Raw genomic sequence first — 15,709 nt, 5'->3', positions numbered from 1 at the left:
GGGGGGACACACCACCTCCGGCCCTTGGCTCCCGCCCGCAGCGGGCACGGGAAGGAGGCGGAGCGGCGCGGCGCGGAGCTGCCCCTCGCCGGCGAGCCCGGCGCGGGGGGGCGGGGGAGGGCTGAGCCGTTCCCCGTGCGAGCGGAGACGGGAGGGAGGAGGCCGGGCCGGGCCGGGGGCTGCCCGCCTCGCCTGGCGCTGTGGAAACTCAAGGAGGGAGGCGGAGGAGGGGCCCGGCGCCGGGGAAGGGCCTCCGCCGCGCTCTCGCCCGCGGAGAGGAGCCGGGTGCCTTCGCAGCTGGAGCCGCCGAGGAGGGGCCTCGCCGCCCGCCGCCCCGCGCTCCACCTTTGTCGGGGTGGCCGGGGGTGGCGTCGCTTCTGTGGTGGTGGTAGCAGCGGGGGGGGAGAGCCGGGAGTGCGCGGTGGAGCCCGCCCGGCGGGGGAGACAGATGGGTCCGAGATGCGGCCGCAGCCCTCGCCCTGAGAGCGGAGCCGGTCGCGCCTGGCCGCGGAGGGACTGAGGGGATCGCCCCCGCCTTCCCGGCAGCGTGAGGCAGCGAGAAGACGAGAGACCTTTAACGGGATGGGACGCGGCTCCGCCGTGAGCCCGTAGAGCTCGTTATCCGCGCCCCGGCCGGCCCGCGGGGGGCTGCCCCGACTGACAGTGCTGCCGGCGCCTGGATATGTTTCCTTCTCCACCGGGCCGTATCTTCGGTGTGTCGGAGCCGCGCAGGAAATAATCGTGGTTCCCAGCTCCCCCGGCAGCCTGCCGCCCATCCCCGGCGGGGGGAGATGCCCCGGGGCGGGGAGGCAGGAGCGGTGCCGGCGCCCCAGACATGAAGGCGGGCGGGTGTAATGGAGTAAGAGGGAAGACGGCTCCTCTCATCTGCCATTTGCCCTTCCAGGCGGGATTGTAAGCCGAGAGAGCTGCGGAAGGCTGTGCGAAAGGAGGAGGAAATTCCTCTCGTCGGGGTCTCCCCCCCACCTTTTTTTTTTTTTTTTTGTTCTTTTTTTTTTTTTTGTTCTTTTTTTTCTTGTCGTGCCTCGGTCCTCGGCTCCCCCAGGTATGACTGCCTCACTGCAGCACCTTGTGCTGGTGCTCCTGCTCTCCAGTGCCACCCTGCTGCTCGGCACTGCGGCTGGTAAGTAGCCAGTGGGTGTAACGAACTAGCCATTTTGGCAGCGGGAAAGGGGGGTGGGGTCCGCTGGTATTCGGGCACATCTGCGTCTCCTTAAAAAGTGGTGTGCATCTATTCCAGCGGCGAAGCCTGATAAAAGTTTTGAAATCCCGATACGTTAAGTGTCTCGGAGGATGAAAATCCTGCTTTATTGCGTAAATGAGCTCGACCTGCATCCGAGATGTATGCTTTGCCTAGATTTGCTTCCCTTGTCTAATAACTTATTTCAATTTTGGAAAAATATATAATCTTTTTGTTTTGCATACCTCGCCCTTTGTAAGGTAATGCAGGAATTTTTAATATATATTTTAATCGTCAGCAGAGCTGTGCCTGTTTTGCTGTGGGATCTTTGGGCACAGCCATTTTTAATTTTATCAGCATTGGTGCTTTTAGGGGCCTTAAACATGTGCTGCAGTTGTACTGTAATGTATATCCTTTTTCTTGGAGGAGATACCTGAAGAAAAAAATTTAGTTATTTTTATTGTCGCTTGTGATTATAGAACAGTAACACACAAAACACTGTTGAGGAATGCTGAAAGGTCTTGAAGAGTATTCTTTTTTTTTTTCCTTTAACAAGAAGTTGGAAGCATATCTGCTAAGAGCATCCTTATTCATATTTTTGGATGCTCTAGACCTATTTTTAATTTTGCTCAGAAGCTCAGCATCAGATATTTAGGATGTTTGGTTGTGATATTGGAAGGGTGATGTGTATTGGTCTGGCATCCTTTGGTTTTCTGTCATGGTGACAGATTAGCATGTTGGAGCCTTCTGAGGGTTACCCAGCTTTGTTCGGCACTAATAGCAATTCTTCTTGCTGTACGCATTTTCCAGCAGTTCTGGAAGACTCCTAGGACTTTAGTGTCTTTTTTTACTCACTGGGATCCAGTTTGCAGTGCTTGCTTTTTTTAAGTGTTATTTTGTAATCTGACGTGTATAATTCATAAATGAATCCTTGTAAGAAAATTGCTGTATCTTGCTGAAATGACCCAACAAGCTGATGGTAGTTTCCATATTATATTTAAGTGAGGTCTTAACATTGATTTATTTGTCAAAATTGAAGATACTTGGTGTGATTTTTAGGAAAATCCTGTAAATTATACCTGTTTGGGCAGTTTCTTTATCGCTCTGACTGGATAGTCTCTCATTTTCTCACTTCTGCTTTTTTAGAGGTCTCTTTCAGGAAGATATTTAAATGAAAAGATTGATGTTGCCTATATCATCCTGACCTTTGGCTGCCATTATTTTAGATTGATGTCTGCAGCGTCTCTCTGTGGTAGTTTCTGAGGAGTGTTTTTCCTTTTTTTTTTTTTTTTTCCTTCTTTTTTTCTGGAAGAAGGGACTTCTGAAGGTCAAAAGTCTTGGTATTAAAGCACGTATGAATCACGAATGTCCAGCATCTCAACTTTTCTTTCAAATGTAATTTTTAAAAAGCGTAGGCTTTTTTTTTTTCTTTCCCTTTGTGAAAACTTCAGTGAGTTGGTAATTTCTCTGCCCTGCTGAGGGAGAAGGGTTATTGAAGGGAGGGAGTAGGGATTTGAAGGAGGCCAAGGGCTGGGCAGGTGCGGTACGAGCCCATTTGCACGATTTCTGCCAATTCACCTCAATCCTGGCCTGGCAACAGTGTTCCCAGTATTTCAGTTCTGGTTTTGCCTTGTTAAAAAGGGTATTAATGATGCCAGCTTGTTTGGTTGTTTTGTGAATAGGGACCTATTTTCCCATCGTGATTTATTTCTCAATTGTGAAATTTTAACAATCCACATTTTAAAAAAACCTTGGTCATAATTTTCTGTAAAAGTAATTATATGGCTGATTTGAGCTTTAGTTAAGTAACTAACGGTTGATTTTAAGTTTACACTGCATTTCAGAAAAAAAAAAGTCTAAACATGGGGAAGCTACACTAATGTGTAATTCTGCCCTTTTATGTTCATGAAAGAGCCAACACTCTTTTCTTCTCTTCCCCTCCCCCAAAGTATGAACTGTACGCTCCCATCAGAGTGAAAATGCTGCCTTTGTAGCTTTGAAAACCATTATTAATTCTTACTTCTGATTAGTGAACGGATACTATATCTCAGCAATATATAGGATTGAGTGTTTGTAAATGCAAAATCATGACATCAGAGGGAAAGTATCTTCATAACAGGTTTTTATATTTCTATTTGGAGGAGAATATCTGGACCTCCTTGGGGAGAGTTCCACAAAGACCTGGGCTTGCTATGGGCAGGAAAGGAAAGATGTAAAGAAGCATAAAGAAAATGACAAAAAACATCTTACAGTGGGGCTGTAGATGACAGTTTCACTCATAACCTGGAATATGAATGAAGAAAGAAGGTAGTTCTTTCTTCACTTTTATAACTGAAGATGTAATAAAGAACTAGCTCTAGATTCAAAATTATTTGCAGATTGTTAGGTGAAAAATATTACTGGCTTCTTCCATAAAATCCAGATCTCAATAGGTATCTGGTAACTCTGCATTTAAATCGTATATTACTCCTTGTAAAGAGAAATGCTACAGTGAGGACATTTTCCTTATCGTAGTCTTCAGTAAAAATTTGAGGTGTTTAAAAAAGTTCTACTGGCAAAAAATGGTTTGTGCTGCTTTGTTCTTTATTTCGCAAAGGACTTGAAATACCTCTTTCTAAATCTTTTGTTTAGAACTATGAGACATATTTATACGCCCTTGTATTTTAGAGGATTTGGGTACGTTAACCGTGAGGGTTGTGCCTGAAGAGGTGGTTGGTGAAGCTTTGAGCTGTTCCCCAATATTGCCAAAGAATTTTGTTTGGGTGTTCATATAGACCTAGTATTAAAGATATAATCTCTCCTCGTTTCACTTGCTTGCCTTCTGTGATATGCAATACTAAACCACTTTTCCTTCTTTATACATATCCAGGGTAGACAGCATTCCATTGTCTAATATGTAAATTATCTGCGGAAAGTATAAAGTGAAAATTAAAGCAAACAGAATATCCTTTTATCTTTGTGAGTCTTTCCATAAGTCTGTATCTGTGTGGTTCAACAGGCCTGCAAAATTTTCAGTGTGAATAGAATTGGATAGAGATTGAAGTATTTTTTTTTAATGATCACTTTAATTATTAATTACAATGAGTGAACTGAAGCATCTTTATCCAATTCTGTTTTGCCAGTTAAAGTTACTTTAGTGTCTCAGTGTAATTTGTTCGAAATATGGATTGTGTGACATGAGGAAAAGCCTCCTTTGGCTATTCAGCTCAGTTCTTCTAATTCAGTGTTCTGAATTAGTAACTGAGACTATGTGTCTTTTATATTAAACAGGTTTTTTTAAACCTATCTGCACCCCAATATCTACTTCTTTATTAGCGCTATACCCATTATCTATGGCTCATTCGGATATAATCTAAAAACTATATTCATTTTTCTGTTTGACTCTCAGAAGTATTAGCCCAGCAGATGGAAACAGACTGTTTGCTTGAGGGGCACGACCGGTATGCTAGATGGATAACCACACATACAAGTGCAGCCTGTACGCCAGACTAGGGCTTCATTAACTGTCTAGCCGTGTAGAGAAACAGTGTAGTTGTGAAAGCATGGGATTCTGCACAGAGACCATTCACCCTGCTGAGAAGAGCCTTTTTTCTGTTAGGTAAATGAGCCTGTATGAAGCTCGGGTATTTCAGCCAAGCTGCTTCCAGTTTCCAAGCAAACTTCAGTACTTTGATACTGACTGTGCAGTGTAGGCATAGCCTGTGATGAAATGGAAGCTGCACTCACCTGATGGCCAAGGAGCCCAAATTTCAAGCCCTGAGACATTACACAGGTACCTCGCTTCAGCATGAATGGTTTTACCGCCAAAGGAACCATGTGTAAAAGGTTGGGTAAATTGTCTGCCTGTTGTTCTCTTACTAAGGAAGGCAAACCTCACTTCACCCTGGACAAAGAGGGAAGCATAACTCTATTTCTTATAATTATGGTGAACTTTGTATAAAGTGGTTGTTTTGATAACACCTCTCTAGCATGTATTACAAACTTCTCTACAAAATAATTTGTTGACTTTTACATCACTGTCCCACCTGCGTTTTTATATTCCATTAAGTATTTCTCAGTAGTCTGTATGGTCAGTGGCGTTGTTTCCGTGACAGATAGCACCTTGCTTGCCCGAGGGAAGAGAAAGCTGGTATGTTAGGTTCTTCAGAAATGTTTCATTCCTAACAATAGAGTGCATGGCTTACTGTCACTGGAGCTATATTGTGTTTGGGCTCAGTCTGACTGTGCCATGGACATGTGCTGTCATTTTCTGAGCAGAATCTAACTTTCCCAGCCAGGGCTGCGTGCAAGCAGTGTGTAAAGCTTCATTCAGAACAAAATGTTTATGCCCTGAATAAAATAGTCTTGGTGATGCTTTACGTTGGGTAGGACAGGAATCTGTGCATAGCTTGCATGCAGTTTTAACTATTAATTTTATTAAGCTTGTAGACTTAGTGGAACTGTTCACTGCTCGAATTTGAATTTAAAAATAAATGAAAGGAGAACTGTTCTCCAAAACAGAAAATTGAGTACTGAAAATGTTTTTTTTTTTTTTTCTTTTTTTTTTTTTCCTCCTTTCTCTGAAACGTAAGTTCACAGAAGTATAAGGCTGGAAGTGACTTCTGTTTCCTCCATAGTCTGGTTGCATAAGTACAGATAACAATGTTTGTCTAACATCTCTAAAATCTCCAGTGAAGAGGGATTTCACAGCCTGTCTAGGTAGTCTGTCCTGTTACAGCACTTAATTATCATGTTTTTCATAATGCAACAGTAGTAGTTTTTTTCCCCTTCTATTCTAATTCAAGATTGTTTAAGATATGCCTTAATTAATGTGTGGTAATCCATCTGAATGTATAGCACAGAGTATGCACATAGACAATTGCTGGGGAACATTGGCCTTGACAAGTTCACGTGTTGAAGCCTAGTGTCTCAAACTTGGCTACGGTAATTTGCAATGGGAAGTTTGAGTTGACTATCAACGTTTTAAAACAAAATTTTTGCAATTTAAAAACCCTGCTTTTGAAAACTTACGCTCTTCCTAAAATTTTGATTTCTGCTGGTGCCCTCCTGACTCGAGGGGTCTGTTACTGGCAGGGCTGGGAGCGGGGCTGAGCAGCAGGCATGGAATTTGATAGGAGAGGTCAGTCTGGGTGTGAGACCAGGAGGAGGGAAGGCTGGCAGGACAGGAGAGATTTGAAAGGATGAAGGATTCAATCTGGTTTGCAGTGGGACGAGAATCAAGGCGTATTGGACAGCCAGACAGAGATGGTGTCTTACGTTTGTCAGACTTGTTTGGAGAATGAGTGCCCACAGTTGTGCGGTGGAATGAAGTTTTTGCACTGGGGGAGAGAAAGAAAGCGTAGTTATAGGTAGCAGTTTTGAAGATTTCTATTCTCTTTTGTGAGAATAAGAGACCTAGTCACTTAGATAATGCCTTTGTCCTCCTCCTGTTCCCTCAGTCTCATAAGTTTGGAAACCACAAGGTTTTTGGGTGGTGATGGCATTTTATTCCAAGTCATTGGGGTGTGTCAGTTTTGTTGATTGCGTTCTTGGGTTTGCATCAAATCACGTTTTTAGTTTCAAACTCTAAAGGTGTCTACCTTCTGCATCTGTCAGTACTTTGTATTTTCTCTTTTGTTTCTTATTTCTGTGAGAGAGGGAGGAAAAAATAGGTACTATGGACACAGAAGACTGTCATTGCTATCTGCAAACCCTTCCATCTCCACCGTTAATTTACGAATCTGCTGGCCAATTTCAACCATATGTGAAAGATGCTAAAAGTCTCAAGAGATTAATTTGCTGCTGTTTTTATGAAAACTAGGAACTGAATAGAGGAGACAATTCCAGGGTAGAGGTTTCCCAAGGGGAAGGGGGAGCAGAACTCATCCCAGTAATTGTCCAGAACTGTGTCCAGTTCTGGGCTCCCCGGTTCAAGAGGGACAGGGAACTGCTGGAAAGGGTGCAGCGGAGGGCTACGAGGATGATTAGGGGACTGGAACACCTCTCTTATGAGGAAAGGCTGAGGGATTTGGGTCTCTTCAGTCTGGAAAAAAGACGGCTGAGGGGGGACCTTATCAACGCTTATAAATACTTAAAGGGTGGGTGTCAGGACGATGGGGCCAGGCTCTTTTCAGTGGTGCCCGGGGACAGGACAAGAGGCAATGGGCACAAACTGGAACATAGGAAGTTCCACCTAAACATGAGGAGGAACTTCTTTACCCTGAGGGTGGCAGAGCACTGGAACAGGCTGCCCAGAGAGGTGGTGGACTCTCCATCTCTGGAGACATTCAAAACCCACCTGGACGTGTTCCTGTGTAACCTGCTCTAGGTGACCCTGCTCTGGCAGGGGGGTTGGACTAGATGATCTCCAGAGGTCCCTTCCAACCCTATGATTCTATGATTCTATGATTCTATGAATTCTCTTTGCTCAAAACTGGCTGCCCAGTCAGTGCAGGGATGCTGGCAAGCGTGTTGGTGCATACGCTGTTCTGGACTAAGCACAGTATATTTTGTCTTCTCTTTACTTGGTGTGCCTTGGGAGATCTGGGGGAGAACTGGGGATCGCTTTTGTGGGAGGAGTGGGAGTTAGGCAAGAAGTGTGTGAGAAAGGGCATGTTTATTGGCAATTAGCCTGCTGTTTATGGAACAACTTGTGTTTCTGAGACAATGTAGTAGGCAACTTTTTTTTAGCTAAACTTCCAAAACAATGCCCAGATCACTTTACTGAATGGCTATCATCCATTTACAACTTCATAGCATGCATGAGTAACTTGCAGTTTATGGTATGCATTGTTTTTCACACTTTCAAAACTGGATTTAATTGACTGTCCTGTATACACACTTAGCTTTAGCTCAACTTCCTTATGATCTTTTTCAATGGTATTGTAACTTACGCTTTTCCTATGGTCCCTTTGGATGTTTTTGTTATGTGTTATACTTGCTTGAACCTGTGAAGTGCACGAAAAATAGTTTTATTACTTGTGTTAAGCAGGAGTAATGGAAAGGCATTGTCACCTCCTGGGTTGGAGTAAATGGCAGCCAGTGATATTGCTACTGGTGTGGTGAACCTCCAAGCTGCCATCCTGACTGTTACCAGCAAGTGGGCTAGGTAATGCTAGCAGCAGTGCACAGCAGCGATTACTATTATATTTAGCCAAAAGCTACATCTCTGTTCCTCCTTCTACTATATATACTTTTTCTATTTTGAGTTGTAAGCAGGATGGGCGTAAGAAAATAAAGGTAAGAGGCTTTTGCTTTTTTTTTTTTTTTTTTTTTTTTTTAGGGAATGAGGTGACTGAAAGTATAATCGTAGGCCATGTATGTTAATTGGGCTCCTTAACTTATACATTAGAGAATGCAGCACTTAATTAATAGCAAAGTATTGGGCGTTGGCAGTGTCATCTCCCAAGCTCATCATTCTTGGCGTGAAGTACATTTCCCTCTGCGTAAGTCACAAAGGTCAGGTTCACCTGGTGTGAGAAGCTTTAAGTTCGGTGACAAGGACGACTGACTTAACATGCTCTACTGCTCTTGCTTTTGCCTTTTCAGATTTACTCAGTTTGTCCTGGTTTCTGTTAAAAATAAAACATCTTATTTCTGCAAACAAAGCAGCATGGGTACAGATACTTGGAACAAAACTCCTAGACCATCCATATTAGAGAACCTTGATTAGATTTTCCAAGATTTTAAGCTAATCCACAATTCTTTGCTATTCTGAAATTTGTTAGTCTTGACAAACATATATCAGGAAAAATAACGGGTCATGTTACTGTTTGAGCTATTTTCTATACTAATGATCGTATTAAATAAGTGGTCTTACAGGGGTCTGTTCAGTTGTCCACTGCTAAAAAACGTTTGGTTTTGTTAGTGATGGTGGTTCTGTTGAAGTTAGTTTGTCGCTGAACCTACTTGAAAATTAAACCTTCCTTCTGGTGCTATCCTTCAGAGAGAAGTCACTAAGGCTTATTTGGTTGGGAGGATTTCTGTCCCTGTACCTCTTAAGTTGCAAAAATCTTGGTGTGAACATACTACACACAATAGATATGCGCAATATGCTGCGAACTTTGCCAGTCCTTTTCTTTGTTTAAAACCTAAACCCTAGAAATTATTTTTCTATCTTTATTTGCAGGCAAGGGACCTTCTAGCTGAAGGTTAGGGTGTTTTTTTTATAATTGCCAGTTCTTAAATATACATTTTCATTATATTTAGCTGTCTGAGATATGAATGGTATGTAGAGCCAATATAGTAAGCTGAAGAAAACTAAGATTGTAGTAGGAAAATTGTAGCACCTATCTTTTTAGTTAGACTGTGGCACCACCATATATATGCAAAGCAGTCACTTAGCCCCAAACCAATATTTCTGTATTAAAATAATTTCAATGGGAATCAGAGAAGGAAAAAAGGAACCCTGTAATGAAGTTCGTCCGGATGCCACCGCGGTGTTGGTTTCTTATTGTTTGCATGTTTCAAGTTCTTTTCCTTTATTTCTAGCTGTAATGGCCCAGGCCAGGGAGCTGTAGCCAGAGCAGCTGCCTTGATTGAAATAGCCACCCGGGCTTGTGCTCTGCCAGCTGCAAGAGGGGACCAGCTCTGGGTCAGGGTGCACGCTCCTGTCTCGCAGGGCTTGCTGCTGGTATGGGCTGAGAAGTGGAAGAACTTGTTCCAGCGTTCTGTGCTATTCTTATTCCGCTTTGCAGGCTCAGATGAATGACTCCGTGAATCTAAATGAGGGGTGGGGGGGGCAAGATGTGGAAGCAGTTTATTTATGCTTAAATTAGGGTAAATCATTTCTCATGCCCGCTGCAGCAGTATTTGGATCTCTCTACAAACTTTTTTTATATATTTAACGTATGCAAATCCCCGATTCTGGTGTATATTGCATAGATACAGTGAAGATGACTTGCAATACATATATATGTGTGTGTTTATATGTGAATGTATCCTTATGTACTCAGTATGTTACCAAAATTTGAGCATACCAATCTGCTTCACTGCTAAACCCTAATATTTTAATATTAGCAAATTAGTTGTTTCCTTAGTGTTCTTAATTTCCAAAAAGTCCTTATAAACAGCTTATTTTGTGTGACTGGTAAACTTTACACTTATTAATTACATCCAGAATCTACCAGGACCTGTTAAATAATTTATCTTTTAGTTATACTAAGATGAATCTGGTCTAATTAAATTTTAGTTAAATTTAGTCTGTAGTAGTTACTGCTGTTGCAGCAGAACACAGTTATTTGGCCACAGTTGTTTAACATTGTTTTAGCTAAGAATTTAGCTAGTCAATAGTCTAGTCAATATTTTTTTTCCTGAATTTTTTGGTACAAACTTAGAAATATCTTAAATGGCAAATACAGAGACTTACTTTGTTTTATTGTTTCCTGTCAGAGAAGTAGTACCATTAATGAAGCTGTCAGCAAATTTAGCTTCCCTTATTTTAAGAAGTAGTGTAATAAAACATAGTAAATCCATTTAAAAAATGGGGAGAAGGTGTTTAAAATAAGACAGACTAGTGATACAATAGCAATATAGTAATGCAAACAAGTTAATGGTTTCACTTTGAGAACGCAAGAATATTTTCTTCTCCTTTTCCCATGTGCAGGGAAAAAAACCCCACGAAATGGTGAGGTCCTAAAACACTTGAATAATAAGTAGTGCCGTAATATATGGGACTGGCAAGCATGTTCTGAGCAGAAGTCACTTCGTTGAGGGAATCTGGAGGCATTTAAGAGGGAATGCAGTAAAAGTGGTGTTGAATTGGGTCCTGCTGAGGAATGGAAGAGTTAAATGTGAAAGCAACTATTCAGGTGACATGTACTTTGAAGCAGTCATCAAAACCAAGTCCTTCATCTTGAAGCAAGGGAAGGTCTGCAAAAGGAGGCAGATCTTGTCAAAGTGATATCACGGGCAACAACTTGATTTTCTCGACTGGTTTTGGAAGGGTGGGAGAAGGGTTAGTAACAAAAGAGCTGAGCTGAGAACATAATAAGGCATGCAGAGGAATAAAGAATGGGCTTTTAACATGGTGTAAACAGAACTGTGAATGGAGTTGGTGATCCAGCAAGGAGGGAAGAAGATAGGTGGAAAAGTCAAAAAGCTCCATGGTTAATTAAGATTCCCATTAAAAACTGGGGACCAGTTGGGAAGAATGGAGAATACAGAATATATTCCCCAAAATTGTGTCTGAACTGTCCTGTGTGTAGCTGGTACCCATCAAAATAGCAGCAACAGGTTTTTGTTTGAACTGCTGGGAGTGCAAAGAAACAGATGAAAACTAAAATTTTAACTTTTAAAAAACGTTTTTATGTGGCAAATAATGCAAAACTTTACTGAGCATATTTTTATACAAAGAACCTGAATAATTCACAGTTGTACTAACTGAAATAAGAATTTGCGTAGAATCTTAATCCTTTTTATGACTTTATGTCCTTGCATTTGCTTAGGATTAATCTTCCATAAAGTTCTTGTTAAATATTTGTGAAAATCAGTGCAGTATCTTCGGTAATGCTTAATTTAAATGATTGACTGGCTATGGAGATCTACAAATAGTACGTACGTTTTAATGTTGCGTTACTACTAACAAGAAGAGATGTAGCTCCTCTTTGGTGGCAGGTTTCATCTATTTGTTGTGCATATGGTATCTTTTCTGCCAGTCTTCACATCTTAAAATGTAGCTAAATCCATTGTTTTCAGATACCAGGATTCGATGTACATTTAACAATGCTGTTACATATCACTTCCAATCTTCCTGTAATACGTTAATGCATATAACGCAAAATAAAAACCAAACAAAAGATGTCAACAGCCTTTAGCCAGGCTTCTAATTGAAGTTAATCAAGATAATTCTAAATATTTAATTTCTTACTGTATCAGCTAGCTTGTCTTCTGTATCTGATTACTGAGGGGAAAATGAAAACTTACGTGGAAGTTCTGTATTTAAATGGAAATTGAAATAAGGAATTTTTCCCTTTCTGTGCTGAAGTGATGCCAGTTATGAGCCTCTCAACGTTGCTTTTTTCACATATTTTTGTGTTAATGCTATAAGCTTAAAATCAGAATCACTTTGGGACAATGAAGTTCAGTTTTGTTCTATTTTCAAAAGCTTATAGTACAAGAAACTGGTGTCATCCCACCATTTTTTTAGTATTCAAGTGTTGTGAATACTTTAGTCACTTACACAAATTTACAGTTAGTTCTTTGGACTTGACGCAGGTCATGGAGATCAGGCATTTTAGTGAGTCTGTCAGGAAACACTGAGGGGTAAGCCTGTTGCAGTATCCTTGCTTCTCCAGATAAAACTAGACATCCTGGCTGGATGTTTACCAGTGTTATTACAGGACAAGGTATTTGTGTCTTGATTCTTTTCCTAGATTTGCCCACCCTTCTCCACCCTCGGTTTTATTATTCTTTTTAGGATGGTTAGAATAAGGATGTAATGAATTTACCTTTATGTTACTGACATGTGCTTTCAACATATAATCGTGACTAAATAGTTTAAAATAATCTAGGAACGCCACATACAAACAGTTATTACTTTTAGCTGAAATACATAATAACAAATGAGGATGACGTATGTGATGGAATCTGATAGTAAATTCCTTTGTGGCAATTACATAAAGGAGTTAGTTTCAGTGCTTAATTGATAACACTGGGGCTTGCTTCACTTCCGTGAGGTGTGGGAATCCGAGGTGCAGAAGTAACTGCATTCCATCAGGTTTCAGTCTAGACAGGCAGAGAGCATCATTCATCCTGTACCAAACAAGGAAGGCTAATCTCCTTCTTAAAAGTGACCTTGCAGGTAAAGAATGTGCTGCGGTGGGCGCGTGGAAAGGCAAGTCAAGAGCTCAGTGCGATCACCAGCAATACTCTTCCTAGGGTTAAGGGTCTTGACTTGAAAGCGTGCTATCTGGACTGCAGAATGTTGGTTTCTGCACATTTCATAGAAGTGGTTTAATGAAGTGCTGTACAGTTAATTATATTTGATTGAAGGAAAACCTTATTATCTAGCTGAGGTGGGAGGAAGTTTGAAGTACACTTTTATAGCAGAAAGTATTAGGAAATACTATTAGAGACTCATCTCCCTCTTTTAATTGAAGAGTAGTGGAGTGAGCTTTGACTTTTTTATACAAGATTTCCAACAAAAGGGCTTTTTTTTTTTTTTTTTTAAGGGGATGTGTCTACTTCTAAGGCATATCAAAATGCAAAGGTAAAGTGTGATGTAGCACAAGCTGAGCCCAGTTTAATTAGTTCTGCTGTATTTGTCAGCTTTACTTCTGTGTAGTTGCTACCAGAATCAGCTGGGGAGGACTGCTGAGGGGAAAGTGGTGGAGCTATTGAGGAAAGCATGGAAAGGTGTTTTCAGGTTTTCTTGGTGATGTGAGGACAAACAGATGCCCCTGATAGCAGAGGAGGCACAAGCAATGAGATGCACCTTGGCAGCTTGAGGATAAATGCGAAGAACTCGTGAACAAAGAGATGTAAAGGAAGAGGATCAGTTCAGATGGAACCTAAATAGTTTGCCAAACTGCATTGCTTTGCCTGTGTGCGTGCTCCTAACCCGCAATAAGTGTACGATAGCTCTTGGAAAGAAGCTGTTAGCATGCATGTACAAAGTTGCTGCAGAATATTTGTATGGTAAATTCCCACTGTAATTTCATATTTTATCTGGCTTTGTGGACATCATTCCTTCTCCCTTGGGAATTGTTCTGCTTGAGCAGGAGATGATGTTTCCGCCGGAGTTTAAGCTCCAAGTTGAGCTTGGAAGCTTGGAAGAAGGGGAGCTGCAAATATTGTATTTTAGGAGAGGATGAGCATAATTCTATGGTTTTGTTTTCACTAGCAAAACCAGAATTACCTAAAAGCAGAGCATTAAAAACAAAAATTGAAATCAGTCATATAAAACAAAAATGTCTTTATTATAACTGTCTGACTGGCCTTAATTCAGCTGCTTTGTGCATAGTTGTGACAGTTTTTATAAAGTATATTTCTCTGCAGGATCTCTGCCTCATTTAGTGGAAAAAGAGGTAATTTCAAGTTCTTGCAGAGAATAGACTTTCACAGTTGTAGACCTTCCTGCTTCTCTCTTCCCCATGGATGCTATATCCCCCAATTCGGAGGTGGTTATTCGTGTGTGCTTCCTTCTTGTTATTCTCTCTTCTTCATTTTCACTTAATCCCCTTATTTCATTTATTGTAAAAAGACACTTTTATTTAAACTTGAGCATTACTGTTTTATGCATTTCTTTGCTTTAATGAAAAGAAACGAGTTGTATCATGTTACTAAAAAGAGATCTTTGATAAGTGCTCAGATCAACTGGGATGCATAAAGGAAGTGCAAAAGACTGAAGTTTATTCTTCCCTAAAGGAATGCTTAGCTTCCCCGACTCTCTGGTATGCTTTCTAAAAGTGGTGCGCTCTTATTTTTCTACTTTTATTGTCTTGCAGAACACAAAGTCTGAGAATCTTGACTGAGAGATGACAGATCCTCTGTGAATGTATAATTTGTTCTGGGGGAAATGCAGTGGGGTGAGATTAGAGGCGGTGTAGGACAGTCACTGCCTACATAAACTTGGCTCAGTATAGCCCGTGAGAGGTGGCTCATCTACTAAACTTCTTTTAAACATGCATGATCTTGAGTGAGTAATTAAGGAAGCGATTTCAGATATATATTTAAATAATGCTTTTGGAAGAATTGTATGAAGCTTTGGTTAGGATTTGGGGAGTGGGGCAGTTAAGGTGAAATTGTGTGAAGGGCTATTCCAGTCCTTAGGGAATGTACAGATTCCATGCCACAGATTTCCAAACTATTTCTCCTACGGTGCATTTTATTAGAGGGTTCAAGGACTTTTGAAAGGCAAGCTGGTAATACATATTTTCACTAGGTGTAGAAGAAAACAAAAATTATTCTCGGTGTTGTCAACTACTGTATGGGGTGGGGGGTGAGGATGTGACAGTTTAAAAAGAAATTCATCGTGCTCTCTTGGAGGTCTGTATCTATCATCAGTGTGATAGCGGATACCTTTCCTTGTAGTTCTGCTAGAATTCTTTTGAATTCTCATCTTTGTCTTTAGAGTTGTATTGTGCAAGACTGATGAGATCAGGCTTTGGAAGTTAGCTTAGAACTGCTGTAGCCTTTGCTTGCTCTGCCCTTCCTATCCTTCCGGTTTTTATTCACAAAATGTATACAAATGTGAATACAAAGACTGTCCTCATCTCAAATGTCTCCGTTTAAAGAAAAATGATAGAGTTCCTCTCTCCTGTCCCTGGAGATGGTACCGTACCTGGCATATGGTAGCATTTATCCAGTTCTGTTAAGGAGTGCAGAAGATTTGTTTTAGCATATGATAATAAACCTCTCATAGCTTTAAAATAAACAGAATTAAACTAGAGTCAGAGTTAACTAGGTCTTTAGCAATGATAGTCCTAGAGAGAAGCTCTTAAATTCCTCTTTAATGGTCCACCAAATACTCCCTTTGGGTTGTCAGGAGCTGAGGAGTCACACAGTGCTGTCTGTCTCTACGGGTTCCTGTGC

At 41.2% G+C, this 15,709-nt stretch overlaps 1 protein-coding gene across 4 annotated transcripts in view; it reads left to right on the top strand.

Annotated features, from left to right (window-relative positions):
- The first annotated feature begins 150 nt into the window (after positions 1-150).
- BMPR2 (bone morphogenetic protein receptor type 2) overlaps positions 151-15,709 on the top strand; it is a 111,135-nt gene continuing 95,576 nt past the window's right edge. For 3 of the 4 annotated variants that reach the window (XM_063340933.1, XM_063340935.1, XM_063340934.1), the window contains exon 1: positions 151-1,141. In XM_063340933.1, coding sequence (XP_063197003.1) covers positions 1,066-1,141 — 76 coding nt within the window. In that variant the 5' untranslated portion in view covers positions 151-1,065. The remainder of the gene's footprint in view (positions 1,142-15,709) is intronic. The other variant, XM_063340931.1, reaches the window with a different exon arrangement.

Source organism: Chroicocephalus ridibundus, chromosome 7, assembly GCF_963924245.1.
Source record: "Chroicocephalus ridibundus chromosome 7, bChrRid1.1, whole genome shotgun sequence".
Lineage (NCBI taxonomy): Eukaryota > Metazoa > Chordata > Aves > Charadriiformes > Laridae > Chroicocephalus > Chroicocephalus ridibundus.
This window is presented reverse-complemented; position numbering and strand designations above follow the sequence as displayed.